The sequence below is a fragment of the Chaetodon trifascialis genome, chromosome 24, assembly GCF_039877785.1.
Source record: "Chaetodon trifascialis isolate fChaTrf1 chromosome 24, fChaTrf1.hap1, whole genome shotgun sequence".
Taxonomy (NCBI): domain Eukaryota; kingdom Metazoa; phylum Chordata; class Actinopteri; order Chaetodontiformes; family Chaetodontidae; genus Chaetodon; species Chaetodon trifascialis.
The window spans coordinates 8299309-8319358 of NC_092079.1; the positions used below are offsets into that span (position 1 = coordinate 8299309).

General features: G+C 45.3%; 1 protein-coding gene across 2 annotated transcripts in view; it reads left to right on the top strand.

Moving 5' to 3' along the window:
- LOC139327746 (nck-associated protein 5-like) overlaps nt 1-20050 on the top strand; it is a 127613-nt gene that overhangs the window by 6757 nt on the left and 100806 nt on the right. The window contains exon 2 of one of the 2 annotated variants that reach the window (XM_070957687.1): nt 1680-1782. In XM_070957687.1, coding sequence (XP_070813788.1) covers nt 1680-1782 — 103 coding nt within the window. Of the gene's footprint in view, nt 1-1679; nt 1783-14740; nt 14907-20050 lie in introns of those variants that run through there. The other variant, XM_070957689.1, reaches the window with a different exon arrangement.

Genomic DNA, 20050 nt, shown 5'->3' on the forward strand with positions numbered 1-20050 from the left:
ATGAAATGTAAGCTAAACATAGACCAGAGTATTTCGTTTGATCCAATGCACTTGCACAATTAGTCATTACAAGGCCAGACTGAGTGACAGGCAGGAGTCTAATGTTTCTGTGTCATTAACAGCAGCGCATTTCACATCCTGCTCACTGATTAGGCAACGTCTTTATGCACTAGATAACCCAAGGGTATTCAGAAGTGGGGCAGAAGGAGACAGTGTCATGTTAAGAAATACAACATCAGTTCTGGATGAAAACGTAGCGGCTGATCCGGCATGCGATGTGAGGTCTGCGGCTTCATGTCAATAAGTTTGGACTTAGCAGATTGGCAGTGGATGGAACATGTCATGTTGATGTGTGGGGATGTTTGACGAGTGCAGTCACGCTGCTGAACCTTCAGACAGGGTGTAACAGATACGGCCTGCAGCAGACGCAAAGGAGGGGGGCTTTGGGATGCTGCTTGGGAAGTGTGGTTGCATAAGTAGGTTTGTGAGGCACGTAAACATAACTGACCTGAAAAAGTGGGGCAAACACAATTCAGCCTCATTCGGGTCTGAGTGGAACTTTGCAGGCATGTAATAGCACCAGCAGATCTCCTGACGAAGGTGTCGTGAGATGATTTTAAGTGGTTTGGTGTGGTTCAAATGTCATACATGCCATTTTCACACTGCTATTTGTTACCTTAGTGTACTCTTAACATGCTAACAACACTCTTTTCAACTGTAATCTTGTCCATATGTGAAGTAAATTCAGAATAATGAGGGACATTCCCGCTCTTTACAGCTGTTTTTAAAGCAAATTTACATGCACCAAGTGACAATCGGCTGTCTCAAGTTATTATATATTGTACATTCAAACGAGACACCCGCTTTGAAGGGTTTGGAGAAGCTGGTGTCTGCAGGATTTCTTCTCTTCAAAGGTTTATTGGCCACTTTTAGGGAATCTGAGCCTGAGCTTTTATATTGTTTGAAATAATCTCATGTGATGTGCTTAAACATGGATTTGTAGGTGTTATCTTTGGTTACGTAGGATGGATCTAGGATTTCTCCACGCATACATGCACATGGCATGACAGGTTGTGTTGCACAGACGGGGTCTCTGACCTTGAGGTGTCCATCAACTGACCTTTGACCCTGTGTTCACCAATGAGGAAGTGCTATGCTTACTCTGTGCACCACAACAGTGAGCCTAAAGCCCAGGCTCTTTGTAAAGGAGTAGTATGCGTGAAGTGAAGTGTTTATCTTCTGCTGTGGCCTCAGTCAGGCCAGGTCGGACTGGTTCCCAGCTCTGTTTGCAGAGGCCTAGAAAAACAACAGGGCTGAAGCTTGGGGTTGGGTCGGAGGGTGGGATGCCTGGGTGACGCTGAGAGCCGGCAGTAAGATCCAGCTGGAGCTTTGTGATCCCAGAGTCCTGTCAGGCCTAAGGAGAGGGCCACACACTTCCGCTTTTGCACTGGCATGAATTTCAGGACGAGGCATTGCAATAGAAACTGAAAGAAATGAGTGACGGAACGTGGTGGCACAAGACGAGGACAGCTGCTGCAGCTGATTTGGAATCTGCTCTCGTGTAAAAGGTGAAAGCCCTTGTAACAGCGGAAACGTGACCCACCGGACATGAGATATTCTTTGTTGACTCTCTCCCTCTCCCTCTTTCCTCCACTCCTCCCCCTTTTCCCTCCCCTCAGGACGTCCCAGGTGTGCAGAGCACTGCAGGGCAGAGGGACCATGAACAGACACCTGGAGAGGAGGGAGCACTTAAAGAGATTGTCTCTCAACAGCAGCCTACCGGTAAGTCAATCCTCAACGCACGGCCTGTTAGACCGGTCACTTTGTCAGGAAACAGACATTCTGGGATGTCCTTATTTTGTCTCGATGATCTACTGCTGCAGTATGGACTTTCATCCCCAAAAGGAAATGCGTGGCAATCAATTCTTTAAGTTTCCTGGAACTTTGGCTCCCGCTGTGGACGCCGGAGCAGCCAAATCTCTGAGATAAATTGGTCATTTGTGGGATTTGTTGTTTTTGTTAATCATGTTGTCTCATTGTCAAAAACCTCTGTGTTGATGCATTGCTTTTGTGCTCTACAAAAATGTCCTCAGATTCAAGCGTCAAGACTGAAATTGAACACACACACACATCCACGTGTCAGGCGGCAGGGAGAAAAAACAGCCTCCCCTGGTTGACTGACAGCCTTATCTTTATGCTGGGCCATTCTTGCGAATCACAGGAGTGGAAACTTGTTTGGGCTCAGGGTTAACCGAAGGTGAATCTGCTCACAAGTGCCTCTTTGGAATGTCAAGTGCAGCCATATAGTGGCTGCCGTGTTGTGTCTGCATGAGAGCGAAGAAGGTTAATTCCCCCTCAGTGCATGCAGCGCAGTCACTGCACGGGAAATAATGAAACGAGAGCCTTAAAATAGCATTTTGTCGGAAACGCTGAAGTCTCTCAGTGTGACTAATTAGAAGAGAGTATTCCATCAAAGGAAAAATACACCCTTAAACACTATAACACCATTAAGTAATATACTGTTATAAACCGCGTCTATGGGGTAATTTTGCTGTTTATGGTGCAGTTTGTTGATGACTAAGACGCTTTAATGAAGCCGAAAGATGTCAGCATACTTTATTGACTTGACCTCGCTGACTTTATGACTTGCTGTAGATCTTAACCCACTGCCAACATGCAAGAGAACCGCAGTGCTTAAAGGGAAACCTTGTGCTGCCCTGCTTTCCCCTTTATTTGTGTCAAATTACATCTAAAGCCCATTTCACACATGCATACTCTCCCTGAAATGTTCAGGAACATTTTCTACACGGGGTCAAGTGCGAATGGGAGCAGGGATCGATATTCAGGGACATCTGTTCCGCCAAGAACTCCTGGGGCGAGTGAACAAATCACAGGATGCTGATGACGTACTAAAGTCTGCGACTTGTTACAGTTAGTAGTTGGCGAAAAAAAACCATTTCTTGTGACGCAAACTTGTTGAACTTTAAAAACGTTACAAGTGCACCGGACAAAAGCACCTCATCATCCACCTGATAATCATAACATTATGATCTAACAATGTTATAATCATAACATTGTTATGATTATCACCCAAAGCGATACACGGTGCATGGTCACACCTTGGAAAATGAAAATCACTGCCACCAAGAAACCAAATCATAGATACTTATCCCAAAAAAACTTCTGCAATCCATGCAACATCAAAAATTTCTATGCCAGTGTATAGAAATCTCGATTTCCACCCCTCAGTCTGTCAATCATTTCCGACTTCAACCGCGACAGGAGCTTGTATCCAGGAGGAGCACTGGAGTGACACGCTTGAATCCACTTGCTGAGACAAGATGCTGCTTCATTTATAATTTATCCAGTCTCGTTTAGCTTTGTGAATGTGTAACTTCCTGTGACGCAGTGGATGGTTGCTCCGTGCTGTTTCTTATCCGACGACTGGGGTGATTCATAAAGGCTTTCCGAGCATGATATCGCTATCATTGATAGTTATTGGATGATATGAGATTTACTGTGGCTTTAATTGCCTTAATTGGATACACGGTGGCCTGATTTATGTGCCACTGAAAGTAGGTCATATTTGTGATATGGGTTTATGATTCAACATGCTCACATTTGTCCACTCAACTATCCATGCATGCGTTTTCCCCTCTTTTTTAATTTTTGCCTTCATTTCGCCTTTTTCCCTCTCTGTGTGCTCATTTGACTTTCTCCCTCATGTAACTCACTAACTTTCTCTCCTCTTTGCAATTCACTCTGTCTCTTTGTCTTATCTTTTTTGCTCTTTCCATCCCCGCTCTTTCCTCCCTCAATGATTTATTCTCACTCGGGGCAGCCGGAGCATAAGGGTGCTGGGTTGTTTTAATAGTGGGACAAGAGGAAGCCCGCAGCATTTTGGGAAAGGTCCAGCATGGATCTGGTGGCAGTGTGCAGATATGACTCCATGGCAGGAACAGCCATGAAAGTGCAAGCTGCTTTTGGTTTGTTCCAAGCTTTGATTCAAGTTAAATGGATGTAGTTGCTTATTTGCCTTTGGTAAAGGCAGGAAACATCACTTTAATGATCGGTAGATCCTCTTCATCCTGTAAAATAGTCATTTTATTATAATGAAAACAAGCATTTATTCTGTTTTGAAATTCATGCTGAATCAATGATGCTCATTTACTGCGGATGATTCAAATCCACAGTAGTTTAAAGATGTAAAAAATGTAGTTATTTAGTAGCTATGATCCATGCTGCAAGATTTATACACTTGTTAGGCCACTGAGTTAGTCTCTAAACTCAAATGGGGGTCTTTAACTGTCCAGTGCTGATGGGGGACATGATGTCTCTGGCCCTGGCACAGATAAACCTACTAAGTCCTGTAAACACTCCTTTTCCTGGGAGGATATGAGCCTCCGATACATTTATTTTTTCAGGCATCTGAGAAAACACAAGAGGCTGTTTCCGACATTCCGCCAGATGACAGGCATGAGCTTTCATGTTCTGGTTTTGCCTCTGTGTCACCTGTGAGCCAGCGTCGTCCAGTTCGTCTGGATTTACATCACATAGAGGCACGTCTGCAAACGACGCACTTTACGTAACGCAGTGCACGACCTGCGTGGATGACCTTACGTGACACGGCATTTTGACATTTGAGTGCTGCTCAGTCAGCTTTGTCACAAGGCTGTCACCCTTTTTGCAGAAGATTGCACTCCTCATCCAGAAAAGGGTTGGCCTTGTTTTGTTGCTTTCGCACATTTTTGGCATTTCATCGCCTGTTAGGATGATGAACAAGGGAGAATTTCCACTGGGGACGCCCCTGACAGATTTTCAGTTCACACTAGCACACAGACATCAAGACAAAATACCATATGTCAGCTGAAGACCAGGTAAAATATTTATGTCTGCTCTTCTTTGGATGGATTACACGGCCTAGCTTTGTACAAAGCTTCTATCAGTCATCTATGGGTAATTTGGTGAACATAGGGCTTGAATGTCAGTCAGGACCACCACCTCACACATGCATAATGCATTGAGCCAGCATATGTTTCCTCAATGTATGCAGGCTAGGTTTAAGGGAATTTTCCTGGGTGTGTTTGCTTCAGCGCTGCTCAGGGCTGCAGGCTTCATTCAAATGAGTGATTGACTTTGTGTACGTTTGTGTGTTTTATATGTGTGTGGTGTTGCACATTTGGAAATAAAGCAGGCCCTTAGTCAGCATTATCAGCGTCTTATTGATGCATACTGCTTGGCTCACAGGAAATAGGTTGGGTTGGACCATCTAATCTGGATCAGGTTATGTAGCTCAGGGACTATTGGGCCCAGAGAAGCAGCAGATACAGCAGCACTCGCGAGTAACTGGGGCACCATTTGCATTACATAACTGCCGTGTTGCTGGGTTGATTCTCTGCCTCTATTTATTTTTATCATTTGATGCCCGCCTGCGGATGAGACTCTCTTTGTCATGCAGGGACGCGCACGGTGAGCCCGATGGCCGTGGACGGTCTGTGAGCTGTTGCTAGCTGCTGCCAGCCAACTTAAACTAGGTCATGGCAGAAGCTCTGTCAGAGGTCTATCCTATACTGCAGAGCCCATCACAGGGGTTTAACTCGACATGTATATGGAGGTAAACATTGATAAAAACGGTTTAAGAAGCTGAAATAATTCAGAAATCTGTCATATGGGTTTACTGCTTACTCTGGTTTTTGGAAGCAGAAGTCCCAATTATTCTTTCCATAACAATGTCAGATGACGGTCTGACAGTTGTAGCACTTCATTGGCTGATTCATCACTACAAACGATGAACAGCTGTGCCAGAAACATCAGATTTTTTTGATAGAAAAGTTAAAAGCAGGCAAATGCAAGTTGAGAAGTCAACTGCAGCTCCCTCTCATTTACGCCGCTGAAAGCTAAAGGATACAGTGCTACATCTACATCTTGAACACATTCACTTCCATGTTCTCAGTCAGCTTTGGAGGAATTGAACAGCTCAGATTCACCTCTCTGGCTGGCTTCCTCTCAGGGGCTCCTGCTCGGCAGTGTGGAAGCAGGAGTGAAGAGAAAATCATTTGCAGAGCTGTTGGAGTGCTGTCCATTTTCACACCTACGTGCACCTGACTTGACTGTCAGGTTGTGGTTTTTAGGAAATTGAGCAAAGTGTTTGTGCAAGGCAGGCACCTCTTATGCTGAGCAGCATGTCTGTAGTGGTGTAGTGTAGTTGGAATGGATATGATGAGTGTCCTGCTACGCATCCAGACCACATTAGATGTTAATCATTGCTCAAAACACACCTCTCCTCATCTTTGTCTCAGCGTCTCCCTCATCTCCGTCCAACAAAAGAGCCTCTTGTGCTTCTATCTAAGATGGTGTGTCTAACGCGTTTCCTCAAACCGTGAAGTAATACTCATCAACCCAAGGATGCTGAAATTTTTGAGAGCGTGTCCTTGTTTTCTCTTCCACACCCTTTTCCCCACCAACATTCAGAATGTGTGCAGCAGTGCAATCATGCTCAGAGATAATTGATAACAAAAGGCCAAATTGAAAACACTCTGCAGGGGAGGGTTAATAATCAAGTGCTCCACATTACTGATTAAACGCTTGCTGCATAGTCGTGAGTTGTATTGAATAAACAGCATGTGGTAGTGCTTTCCTGTTTATCTCCAAAGTATTTGGGTTTAGCTAAATCCCCCTGGCTTTTGTCAAGCCTCCTCCTCGTATAAAGTCTTTTACGTGCTGATTTGCTGCCATGCTGTTGTATCAGGCTGCAACTTGTTTCGCTGGCCTGTTCGCCACTGGCGAAAGTAAGACAATAAAATTGTCCCAGCAACTAGCTCCAAAACAGACAAATTAGTTTGGTTTATGCTAAATTTAAGTGCAAATGAATTAGATGGTAAGCCAGCATGGAGTCCGCTTGGCAAGATTGGATTTCCTCCTTCTTCTCCCCCCACAGCCCATTACAGCTGGTTGATACAATGCAGAATGGAGACATAAAACTAAGCAGGGGAGCAGGCTCTGGAGCTGGATGGGAAGAAATGCTCAGTCTAATCTGATTGGCTCCCACATCGTCAGGCAGACAAATGGGGAGGTTTGATATTATTACTGAGCAGCTCAAACTAATTGAGTGTAATTATACAGTAGAAATCCACCGACAATGCCGTCCTCAGTGCGGGCCCCGTTCTCACGCCATGTGCATTACAGGATACCAAGCTCAGGGGACGAGCGCTCACTCTGTGCTCAGTCAGTGTGTCAGCTTGATTCTTGAGTAACTGGTGTAAAGCGTGGCTCTGAGGCCGAGGCTCATCGGACAGCGTTGGCGGGAGCCAGTCACACAAAAAGACTTGCTCTTCTTGGAGCTGCCACCTCCTCACTCACACTTCATCTTGAGGGTTTCTCTGCAGGGGTGTACCAGCCTCCGGACGGGGCCCCGATGGCTCCCTCAGTGTGCAGGTGACATACCACACATACCTGGGCTCACCGCGTGGGTAGCCACGGGGCCGCGGGCTGTGGGAACCCAGCAAACTCTGGGACGCTCGTTCACTTCGACAGGCAGCAGAGGTGGCATTTTTTTTCCCCTCCCCTTGTCTCATGGGAACTGTCTCCTCTCTCATGAGCCCGGCAAGGAACGATTACAACGTTGGCTTTTCCCGAGACTCCAGTCTGAAACCCAACAGCTTCCCCCGTATCCAACCACACGCTGTGGATAAGACTAAGTGGCCTCCATCCGCTTGTAAAATTGGTTTAATAATTGTTCAGGCTGTTTTGATACGAGCCACTCGTCTGTTTTTCCAACCTCCAAGTAATGAGATTTGGCAGTCCCTTGTTAATACCTAGCCTGTGTTTTTATTAGGGCAATTATATCATATTTTATAGATCTCGGCGTCACGTGCAGCGAAGCTAAGTGCCTCTTTCATTTTCTTCAGAAAGAAGGTGGAGCCGTTTGCACAACATTGATGTCAGAAAATTAGTGAACTGCTGTTTTTTGCAGGGATTTGAGTTTTGAGCTTTATTTCAGGTGAGTAAATCAAAAGATTACCACATTTTTGCTCTGGGTGATAATGAGCCAAGCATTCCAACTGACCTGCTCACTCTCAGCTGAGCATGTGAACCATCCTCTCCGCCTGCCAGTGACATACTGATGTGTGCTAATGTGCGCGGAAAGCTCTGACCCATGTCACAAGTTGCGTGTATGTTCCATGCCTCGGCAATCGGTAACGCATGAGTCTCACATTCTGCTGCTGAACATGGGTTGAAGTTGTGCACTGTCATCTCCAGTGACTAAGGGTTTATCGCTCGTTGCTCAATCACTTTAATAATCAGCTGACAAATAATAGAGGAAGCTTTTGGATGTTTTCCAAACTGATTGAGGAGGCTTTTTACTTTGTAGTGAGGAGGACAGTGAGTTTGTGCTGGGCCCAGGGCCCCGTGCCAGCTCCCGTAATTGGATGCCCATTTTCCCTCATCCAGTGAGACCATCCTTTGTGCCCTTTGAGTTGAGGGGCCGATTATGAACTCTTCCTCCAGTATTCATGGAGATCAAAGTTGATGCCGTGGCCCGCGTGTGGTCGGAATCACATGCGTTGTTCTCCAAACATTAGCGCTTTGCACCACTCTCTATTCACCCTGCTGGCTTCCCTCAAAAGAGCCCAGTGCCCGGAACACTGAGGCTTTTTGAGAAGCCTGAAGTCTGCAGGGACAGGAGAAGACAGCCCTCTCTCTGTCTGCCGTTGTTATCTCCCCACAGGATCAATCACTCCGTGTCCTCAGATTTGCTCAGGCAGAGGCTTATCTAGATCACAGCTCCATTAGGACATTGATAGTGTTTTATATTTCCCCAGGAATAAGGATTTGATCACACCCGCCACATAACATTAAGAAGTGTGATCAGATCAGATGTTCACTGTTGCCCTGAAGAAGCTGTGCACTTCTTTTTCTTGTGACTGTCACAAAACAAATATCTTAAAACCAATAGAGCAAATATATTCACTCGTAGGTTACACTAGGGCACCAAATCTTGTTTATATTTTTAAAATCTAGAAATCAAAGCATTTTTCAGTTAAGTCTATGAGAGAGTCTATGAACAGACAGAGCAACACAGCAATGAACACTCCCTCTTTCGTTCCTTCAGTCGCTTTCTTGAAAAGGTTGGCGTTGTTATATTTGCATATCCAAAAACCTGCTGATATGCAACTCTTTCACAATGTTTCTCCTTCCAACGTGAGATGTGGCTTTTCCTTTGTACATGCATCTCCACCACAGCCTTGCAAACTGTTGACTGTAAACAGGCAAGAGGCCCAAATGAGATGTATACCCTGAATGTGCTGTATACATGTCCAGAGAAGGCTCCAAAAACATTCAGAATGAGGCCTAATTCAGAACATCCAAATGGAATATGCTGTTTACATTGCGATGCAAAGTAAAGAGTTAGTGTTTCTGGTCAACTCAAGTCCATTCGTTAGCATCTGAGCTGTGTTTACGGTGACAAATCCTCGCATCGCTTCCTCAGACGGACCTATTTGTGGACTTTGAATATTGACGAGCTGGAAAGCGTGTTGTGCTACCATGACAACCAGCAGCTGGCAGCATAAGATGCAATCAATGTTAATGTCACCTTTTTATAGTGTGGTGATAAATAAAAATGGCACAACAACAAAAAAAAAAAATGAAATGAACACATCTCAAGGCACCCTGTGCACGCTCTGAAGGCCGATTTGCTGTGGAACCACTGGCCTATCCCGTGTGGAAGTTTGACTTTTACAATACCACATAATAAAAATGCTTTAGGTCATGTTCGAAATCATTAAAGCGAACTGACTCTGAGACGGTACAGGCATTTCTGTAAAGGCTGCTTTTTGGCCGATTAACATGCTGTTTAAGCAGTTCAAGCCTCATTTCTCATGAGCAAGTAATCCCGCATTTTACATTTATGGAAGAGCATATTGTTTTTTATTAGCATGTACAGGAATGCAATGTGTGCATGTAGTGTTGTATACATTGAGGCATGAACAAATTAACTCATATTTAACAAAGCACTTATGATGAATGTGTGATTTTTTTTTTTTTTGGAGTTAATTGACAAAGGTAAGCTGGCAAGTGTGCAAAGAAAACAGCACTTCGCTCACACCGAGGACAGATGTGCAAAGCATAGTATTATTTTTTGGGATCCCTGTGTTGAAATAGGGGGCCTGCCTCAGCAGAGAAACTTGAAACATGATCCAAACACAGTGGAGCTTATGTCAGGGTGTTAACCCCGTCCACCTGGCATGGAAGCTCCATCTCAAGGGCTATTTGTTTATCGTATGCAGATGAGGCACCGCCTTTGGTTCCAGTGTTGGCACTGCGTGTTTGGGCTTGAACAAGGCAAAACTGGCAGAGGGCAGCTAACAGGATTGGACGTGCAGATTAAGACCCCAGTGTACGGGGAGAGGCTGAGGCTGAGGAGGGGCTGCATCTGTCAGCACCGTGAAGCCCACCTCCTCACCTTGCAGCTGGGGCGGGACAGGCTCCCTCTATGGCCTCCTGGCAGACCGAGTGTGGGTGTGAGAGGCAGAAGGTTGGTGCGGCGGTGAGGGGCGGCGAGTGCGTCCTGTCTATTCTTCTGCACACAGGCCGCCCTGTGATCACATCCTCCTCAACAGGCGCCGAGCCAAACCCTCAGCTGGGATCTGAGAGAGCTCTTTCATGCTGGGTTTTCTAAGACCAGAGTTAGAAGTGTGGGGGAACCACGATTGTTGTTTGGTTTACCGATGTCGATGCCTGTCTTTGAGGGTTTTTTTAAGCGAGGACACACATTCTGGTTGTTGGGTTTTTGGGCAGAACAATGGGGCACATGAAAGGGGTCTCTTGTTGTAACAAACCCACAGCAAATTATCACCCAATATTGCAGTTCCCCTCAGTCCTACGCAGGGTTTCAGCCTCTTTTAGCTCATTGGTTTGTTCACTGCTCTCATCAGTGAATCAATGAATTATCACGGCCAACTGTTTTTGATAGATTTCTTTCTTCTCTCTTCTCGCAAATCGTCTTCATGTGTGCCGTGTCGACTGTTTTCGGCTTCAGTATTGTCAAAGTATGATCCCAGCCCTTGTGTCTCTGTGTTGGTTGGTGGTCTGGGAAGTGCCACAGCGATCCTAGAATCACTTCCCTCCCACTCCAGGGAAATATTTACATGCTTCCGCATTAGTTCCCACCACCGAGTAAATACATACAGAAACCGCTTTAAAACTAACATTTGATATATGGCTCCACATAAGTGCTCAAGACCTCACTTGTTTGTTTTAACACAGGTTGATTGATGGCATCTGAGTGTGTGCCAACAGTGCATGAGTATGTGCTTAGATGTGTCGGTGTGTAAAAGCGTTTCTGCATGCAAATTAGCTTGTTTTTCTGTTTAGAGTTGTTTCCACACATGTTCATGCCTGAGAGACTCATTATGAGGGCAAAACACATGCCTTCCGGGGCAATGGCCTCACCCAGCCGAGGTGACACTGGTTGGGCTTGTCGTGTGAGTTCCTACCAGGTGTTCACAGAGAGGAGTGGTGCTTCCTGGCACCTGGTGACCTCTTTGTTTTTAAAGAGTTAGAGGTTAAACCTAAAAGGGTCGGGGGGTTGGAACCTGGTTTTATTTTTGCTCAGCACATTCTTACATACATTGACACAACTGCTTTGGAATTTCAGCCCCTTGTAATTTGCAAATAGTTTGGAACTTGACAAACGATATGAATCATTTTGTAATTTCTACCTCTGTGTACTTTATGGCCTTTCCAAACAACAATAATTGCCCATAATTTGTTATATTGTATTTATATTATTTTACCATTAATCTCATTGGAGGTTTGACAAATGGACTGTCTCATTTGCGAAGGATGTATTACCAAAATAGTCAGTCATTCCGAGCCAGATTAAATTTTCTGGCCATCCCAGATCAAAATCATTAAATGGGTATTAGTGTCATGATGCCTTCTCACTGACAAATGAAGCATCCCTAAATAAGTTTCATTTTTAAAACCTCAGTCTTTATTATGTAGACATGGTTGCTCATTTCAGTGATGGAGTGTTTGTCATGTCTACTGCACAGACTGGTTTGCTGCCAGTATACAATGGTTTACAGTGGTTTTATGCACAGCTGACTGGCAGCATGAGCTTCAATTAAACCGCTTGTCAGTAAACAAGCAGTGAAAGCACAATTTGCTTGGCACAATAGATTTCAAAGTCGGTGTCTATTTGATAGATGTCATGACACCGTGGAACCTGCTTTGATGCGAAACCATTAGTCACTTACAGGAATGCTTTCCTGGGAAGGGCGCTGCTTTTACACCTGCATCACCTCAGCTGGTTTCACGCAACCTTTGCCGGTGTGAATCTACTGTGTGTGATGTCATAAATTCCTCAGCGAGGCTTGCCCAGGTGCCTGCTGACTGATGAGTTTGTAATCTCCATCTGAGCAGGAGCACCACCTGCCACTCAGCTCCCATCAATCACAGTGATAGCCACAGGTCATGGTCTCAATTCTCAGTGGGAGAAAACTCAGCTTATATAGGTCAGTAGGAGCAGCATATTCATATTCAAGGCTTGCTGTTATGCCACATGTAAAACTAGGTGGAGATGCATCATATGGTGATTTATCAGAGTGTAGCAGTTGGGAGATGGCACATCAAACTGTGATGTAGCATGTGGATGGTTGAACTCAGCCTGTATGTTATATGTCGACATTATTTTACAACCCAGCACTCAGGCGAGCCCTCGTCGGTCATAAAGGAAGACTTTTGTTGCCATCTCGTCAGAAATATGTTTGCTGTCGGCTGCTTTTGTGAAGCCTTGTCAAGCTGATGTCACAAGATCAGTTTTTAGTGCAAGATTTACAATAAGTCTCGAAACCATCCACTGAAGAATCATTTCCACCTGGTCTGGGAACGAGAAGAACAAGCTGATAGTCACTGCTGCTCAAAAGAAGCTGCATTAACAGCCATTAAAACTAGATATTAAAGCAGGATCTAGGCCTTTTTGTCACCTCAGAAACTTTCGAATTTGGTGGATATTTTAGGAGCAACGCTCCCTAAGATAACCCACTGGGCTAGTACTACAAGGACAGATTGGATACTTCCAATCTTTTTGAGATAAGCTCAGTGGGACATACCTTGTGGCTGAAAATGGAAAAAGTGAATCGCTATGGATGCTAATAAACCAGATGGTCGCACCTCCACCCTTTGGGAGTCACTGACAATAAAACAAGAGCATTACTGAATACTGGAATATGAGTCAAAGCCTACTGCTGTTATCTGTTGTGCAGTCTTCTCAACCAGACCACAGCGATCAAAACCAAACCTTAGACATCATTATCGATGATCATCGCATATAGCACGGCATGGAGTTATGCAAAATATGCTGTTAACTACTAAATGCATCACTGCCATTGTGCTTGCTCATCATTTGAAACTGCTGCGTCACTGTCAAAGCAAAGGAAAGAAATGCATTTGGAGAGCTGAAACATCTTTTCTGAAGTGTCCAGCTCCACTCAATCAAAGAGGAGCTAGACCAATCAGTAAAGCTTTAGATAATGTTGTGAGTCACGGCTGCTGTCACAATAAAAGGCATATTGGACATGAAATGAAGCATCATTTCGCAACTTCACAGCCTTTTCCCACCTCAGAAGCATCAGGGCCTGATTTAAGTGATAGTTTAGGGAAAGCCTCTGTGTTTTCCAGTCTGCAGGATAGACCTATTATTATCTATTGTGCAGCCAGTTTGGACTGTGGTCTCCTGAGAATGAAACAAAACCTGCAATCTAGGGTTCAAAATTCGTTCTCAGGGTTTTCAATGACTATACACGACAAACAAAGTGCGCTTGCTCATTACATGAAACTGCTACTTGTGAAGGTGAACTTCAAGATACATTTCTTTACCATCTAACTTCAGGGATAATACTGAACATTGGAGCTGTAGGATGACTTAATCATCCTCCACAAGCTTGTCAAAGAACTTCCTTCCCAGCTTACCATCCGCCAGCAAATGGACCCACACGTCTTCGCAGTGAAAAGTGTATCGACCACTACAAAGTTGTTGGATCAAGACCCTCTCTTTTCCTGCTGTAGCTTACGAGTCATACAGCATATCTGATGTCAAACTGAGGCGCTGCGCTCACAGTGAAAAATACTCCTGAGGCAAATGTCAAGGAGCCCTTTCATTGGCTGTTTGATACTCCTGTCGCTCTGCCAGTCAGCTGCATGAACACACACACATTTTCTTCTCACTTTTTGCTGCCAAGTCCCTCTTCACGTTGCCTCAGATCTCCCTGAGTGGCGGCAGCGGTAGCATTAGTGAAGCGGCCAGTGTTCAGAAGCCGCATGGTGACAGGGTGTGAGTTTTGGGCTGAGGCGAGAGTCGCAGAAAGAGAAGAGACAGCCAACCTGGAGTCTGAATGAGACTCCTCTCCTGACATGTGTTAATGTTTTATGTTTTTACACGCGTGCACAAATACCAGCCAGTCGCCGCTTCACACATAAACACATGAAAACGCACACTCACATGCTCTCCTGGGCAGCAAACCACAGATGGTCTTGCCCAGGTGATTTAATCCGACCTGACTTGCTGGTTAAATATTGACAAGAGCTGATGTGGCCTTACTGAGAGGCGAGACGAGAATTCAGACGAGGCTTTTCGCTGCCAAGGCTGCACAACAGCCTGCTGCATCATCAGTCCAACACATACACACACGCACGGCCGAATGCAAATACACGCATACGCACAGTGGCAGGCAGCAGCTGAGACTCAGCGAGGCAGCTAGGGCAGAAGTGGGGAACGAAGCGGAAGAAGAGGAAAGCGAGCAGACGAGAAAGACGGACGCAGGATGAGCCAGTTCGGGGACCACGGCATCGCGTCGGCGTGCGGGAGGATCCGAAACGTTCCCCTGCTGGAGCTGCTGGCGGTGAGTCCTGGTCCATACGTTCCCCCCTCCGGTCCCTCCATCCCTTCCAGCATTCGAGGAGGTATCTGGGGCAGGAGGCAGGCTGTCTGGAGCGGGAAGTAGGTCTGACTGGGTGATAATCAGACTAACATCCTGCCCTCCAGTCCGCCCAAATCCACAACCACCTACTCCGCTCGTGCCCCAGACAGGAGACAGGAATTGCCCTGGGTTAGAGGTGCAGGGCAGGGTGGGAGGAGGCTTGGTGAGGGGAAAGTTAAAATTCATCAGGAAACAAGTTTGTATTTGGTGTGTGCATGCAGTATTTGACAGTTTTAATAATTGATTAACTGTTGAAGTCAAAGCAGAAAAGACAAACAGTTGCAGGTTCCACCCTGCGAAATGTGAGGATTTACTGCTTTTCTTCTCTGTAAATTGCCTATGTTTTGGTTTTTGACTGTTGTTTGGACAAAGCTGGTGCATTTCACAGACTAAATGATGAATCTAAGAATCAAAAAACAGGAAAGGTGATCATTATTTGGAGACGCGGCTTTGCTTTTTGGACCGGCATGGCGTGTGTCCCTGCTTCTCAAGTATATGGGAATTCTTGACTGTGTGTGCTGCGTGGAGTGGAGCGATCTAACCGTGTTCCATATGTAGGTCACTAACCGGCAAGCTGCGACTGCCACTAATTACATGCGAGAATCGAGCTTGTTTCGTGTTTCCGATGCATCTCCAGAAGGTCTGAATCAGGGGACCTGCCTGCCATCTGCACACATTCACCTCAAGTGGTTGAGATAGATTGTGACATTTGACAGTTTATTACAAGGTTGGCTAATGAGCAGTATGTTGACGTGTGTGCGTGCATTGCGGGGGGAGAAAGCGGCACTTGGATGTGATGCAACAGATCTGAAAATATCACCAAGGTTGAAGGATAGTTGTGTATTCTTGAATTTTTCCTCTTTACTTTTTGGAGCAGGTATAGAGAAGGGACGTGCGATCCTCAGCGGTTCGTCTTATTGGACTGGCTAGAAAAAGTGATTTGCTTTCTTCTGAAAATGCAGCTAAAGATAAAAAAAAAAGAAAATGGATTATTTCTGTCTTTATCTTTCATTCCCAGTCCTTCTTTCTCTCGATCCCTCCACTTCTTCTGAGTTATTGAGCCAGAGGTGTTTTGTGGAAATCCAGGGGTTCTTAGCCCCTGCCACCGCATGGACGCAATTATGCAGACAAATGTCTCCGCCGAGCTCTGAGGCTCCATATATCCTTTATCTAATTACATTAACAGGAGCTGGATAGTGACTAATGGCTCGTGGAGGAGAAGGAGGGGCACACGACGAGGAGCTGGAGAGGCCCAGGATGCATGATTGCATTTTTCCATCTTATTTCACTCTCTCGCTCCTCCTCGTGCCCAGATCGCTCCCTGTGCTCCGTTTAGAAATCCCCCCCAACAACCCCAAATCTACACACACTCACACGCTCACACACTGACCCACTGAGCCTTTTTCCAGCCTGAAAGACTTCTGTGTCGTCTTTCTTTTTGGCTATAATGCATTGCGGCATGAATGTTGGCATTATGGCTGATGTTCTGCGCTGTCTGTCATATTTCTGTGTTGCAGGTCCGTGCTGAGGCTGCACTCAAAGCCTCAAACAAGATAAAGCTTTGTCAGGGCCACAAGAGACCGTTCCCGGCTAACACTGCTTTCATTGCAAATTGAATGAAAGCATTACGTCCGCTGCGGCCACAAGCAAAAGCAGACTTTCTGAGGTCTATTTTGGCGTGCAAAGCACCTTAAAAGTCCAGGAGTGCTTTTTCTTTATCATCCTCAGCCAGCCAAGCCAAAATAAAAGCCTTATCAACCTGCCTGTCTCAGCAGTGAAAAAGTGGAGGGATTGCAATTGTGTCTCCTTCATGACTCAGTCATCATGACGCAAATGTGTTTTAAGAGGAGCAAATGGGTGTTCTGCATGTTCTAACCCATTAGCTAATAAGTAGTCTAAAGCATATCATAAGAGTGATTAGGTTCCCTCAGAGCAGCCATTAGTTTCCATTCATTTTCATATCAGCGTGCGGAAACTGCCAGAGACCAGCAAAGCAGTTGTACCTCATTGTGGTAATGGTGCTGTAAGCAGGTTTTGAAGATTTCAGTCGAAAGTCAGCGGCAGAACACGAACTCTGTCCCAATTCCATGATGCATGCTTATCCAGAGCACAGTTTGAGTATGTGGTGTGTTCAGAGTGGAAAAGTGACAAAATCAAAGGGCAGATTGACATTTTTCAAGCCTGACTCAGAACAGTGTGTATGTATATGCTGGCATGAAGTGATCCTTTCTTAACTCAAATTTAATGTAAGTGACAGCCAACAAAATCCACAGGCCTGGTTTGATGTAGGATAATATGAAGCATGTGAACCTAGAGTATCCTCTCAGTATACTAAAAACTTTGGATGTGATCAAAACCACTCCACATACCGCACTCCATTAACCCTTCTGCATTTGATGGGAGGATCTGAATTGTAGGTGTGAAACCTGTTCAAGTACTTCCCATCAACAAGCCCAAAACGCAGTGAGTCACATTTACAGATCGATGCAACAGCACACCTGGTTGCAATGACGCCAAATGATGGTGATTCATAAGAGTCTGAAATGTCAGGCGGCGAGCGGACACGCTCTTTGTCGTTTGTGCTGCTGTGCCACAGCAAGAAAAGAGATGAGCTACTCACAGCTGCAGAACATTATAAGTAATTATGGATGGTGGCGAGACGGATTTTTGGAAAACAAAAAGAAAGTCAAATGTTAAGAAAAACATTTTGCTTTCTCTCGGTGAAGTCTAATAAGCAGTGGCACCCGAAGTCGCAGTTTGATTGATGTCTGTCTGTGCAGCATAGCATCATTTCTGGTTTGTGCAAACAGCGAAGCACATAACTTCAAAAACAGCGTGGCAATTCAAATCCACAACACACTGTATACGACCTCATGTCAAAGCTACCTTGAACATACTGTCTCAATAAAGTACATGCGATTTTCAATGAGTCACATTCACTGATATGGTAATTTTCAATCATACAATATTGATCAAGAAAAAGTGATTTTTTCTTGATCAATATTGTATCATTCATCTTTTTTGAATGATAATGATTACAAAAAAGTTGAAAACAGAGTACATCAAATGCATAAAATCAAGTAAAATAAAGCATTTTTAAAAGAAGTGCATCACCGCAAGGCAAGGCATAAAAGTTTTTACCAGGAAAGTCACAGCTAGTTAAAGCCTAAGAGACAAATCGAGAGAGGTTTTTAGCTTCCTTTGGGCTTTGGGGCATAATTGACGATGGCTGCATCCCTGATTTTCTTTGGGCTGTTGCTGGAACCTCCAATGAACTAACAGCAGATGATTGCACTGTCCTTGTGGACAAATAGGGAACAAGGGAGTTAGCAACGTAGCTTGGTTTGCATACAAGGGGGAGGACGTTGAAATCAATTCTGAATGTTACAGGAAGCCGGTGCAGAGCAGCTGGGCTAATGAGTTTTGGCTCAGCTGGAGTCTCACAGTGGTTTTGTTGGGATGAATCGAGTTGGCCTGAAATAAAGGCACGAATCAGTTTTTTCAGCATCTTGTGAAAAGCATATTTTTCCGCACAACATCAGCAGCGTATATACTTTCTCCTGTCTTCAGTGGTTAGCGAATAAAGCAGGTGTCAGTTGTTTCCTGTTTTTTCCTCAGAGGTTTGCACCGGGCTTACAGGAGCTCAGCAGTCTGCTGGCTCACATTACTTTATGCTAATATCCCCCAGCTGCAACCTGCACCACCCTCCTGCCTCCCTGCCTTCCACACACACACATGCAAAACACACTCACACAAGCCCCCGGGACAGTCATGGGAGGGCCGTGAAGAGGAAGCCGAGATGATTAATTAACTCTGCCCTCATTTTGATACCGCCTTATTGGCTTTCAACAGCCGAAATTCAGATTCAGAGCTTTGCATGGATTATCCTCCCACCACCACCACCACCGCCACCGCCGCCGCTACCACCCAAAACAGACACACAAACACACAATCCGAAATATTGAGGTCATGTTGTTACTCATGCTTTGGTGAGCGCACAACATTGGTTTCTGGGCAGGTTGTGTTGCTCAGCAGAGAGTGAGGTGTCAGTTTTGTTGAATGTTGGTTTTCCACTAATGAGAACGAAGCCACTCTTACGGGAAACTGGCAACCAACACTGCTGACAGACGCTGACAGATATAATGACTGAAGAATAGCTGTAATTATAATTGCCAACGTCGATTTGGATTTAATGATGTGCAGGTGAATGATCTGCTTTGACTCTCTTTTGCATGTTGCACAATATTTATCACTTTCCAGCAGGGACACATAAATCACACACGCACGTGTTGACATGATGGGCTGATAGGATGATGTTCCACAGAAAATCAGATGTCGTAAAAACGCTGTTGCATAATCCAGCAGCAGTTTGGGTGGTGTCTGTCTATAAAGTCTTAAGCGTCATGCTTCCAGAGGCTGTTATTAGGAAGGATAATGATGTGACAGAGGTGGAAGTTTCAGTTCCCTAATTAAAAGAAAAAAAAAATCATTTATAATCCTAAAAATGTGTTTAACCCCAGTGTTTATGTAACACGGGTGCGCTTGTGTGATGCACGTGTGCACTCATGTGCATTCAAATATCAGCACTTGTTCATGCGGAAGCAAATGTATATGCTTAACAGGCTGGGCGAGCGTGCGCTTCCATGTGGTCACCTCACATGGTGTGTTTGTGTGGAAAAGCGTGTGCGCTCTCTCGCTCTGAACACCAGGTGCTCCAGCTGGTCGCGCCCCTGCAGTGCCCCGGCCCTGACCGACCGTCCTCTGGTCCCCCTGTGCTTTTTTACTGATGACAGCCTCTGAGTGCACACAGCTCTCCGGCTTTAAAAGGCCTGTCAGCTCCCAGCGGCACAGCTAGACACAATACAATAGAGCTCCTGTATATTGTCTATACACTGGGGAAAAGCCTGCAGCACAGTTGTCTTTCATTTCTTTCTCTTTTTTTGTTTTAAACTCTTACTGTTTGCCTTCCCCTCTGCCATCCTGTGTGCATGTCTCATCATCATATCCCGCCCAGACAAAAGATCACCTGCCTGGCTGTGTGATGCGTCACAGGGTGGGAGCCCTGA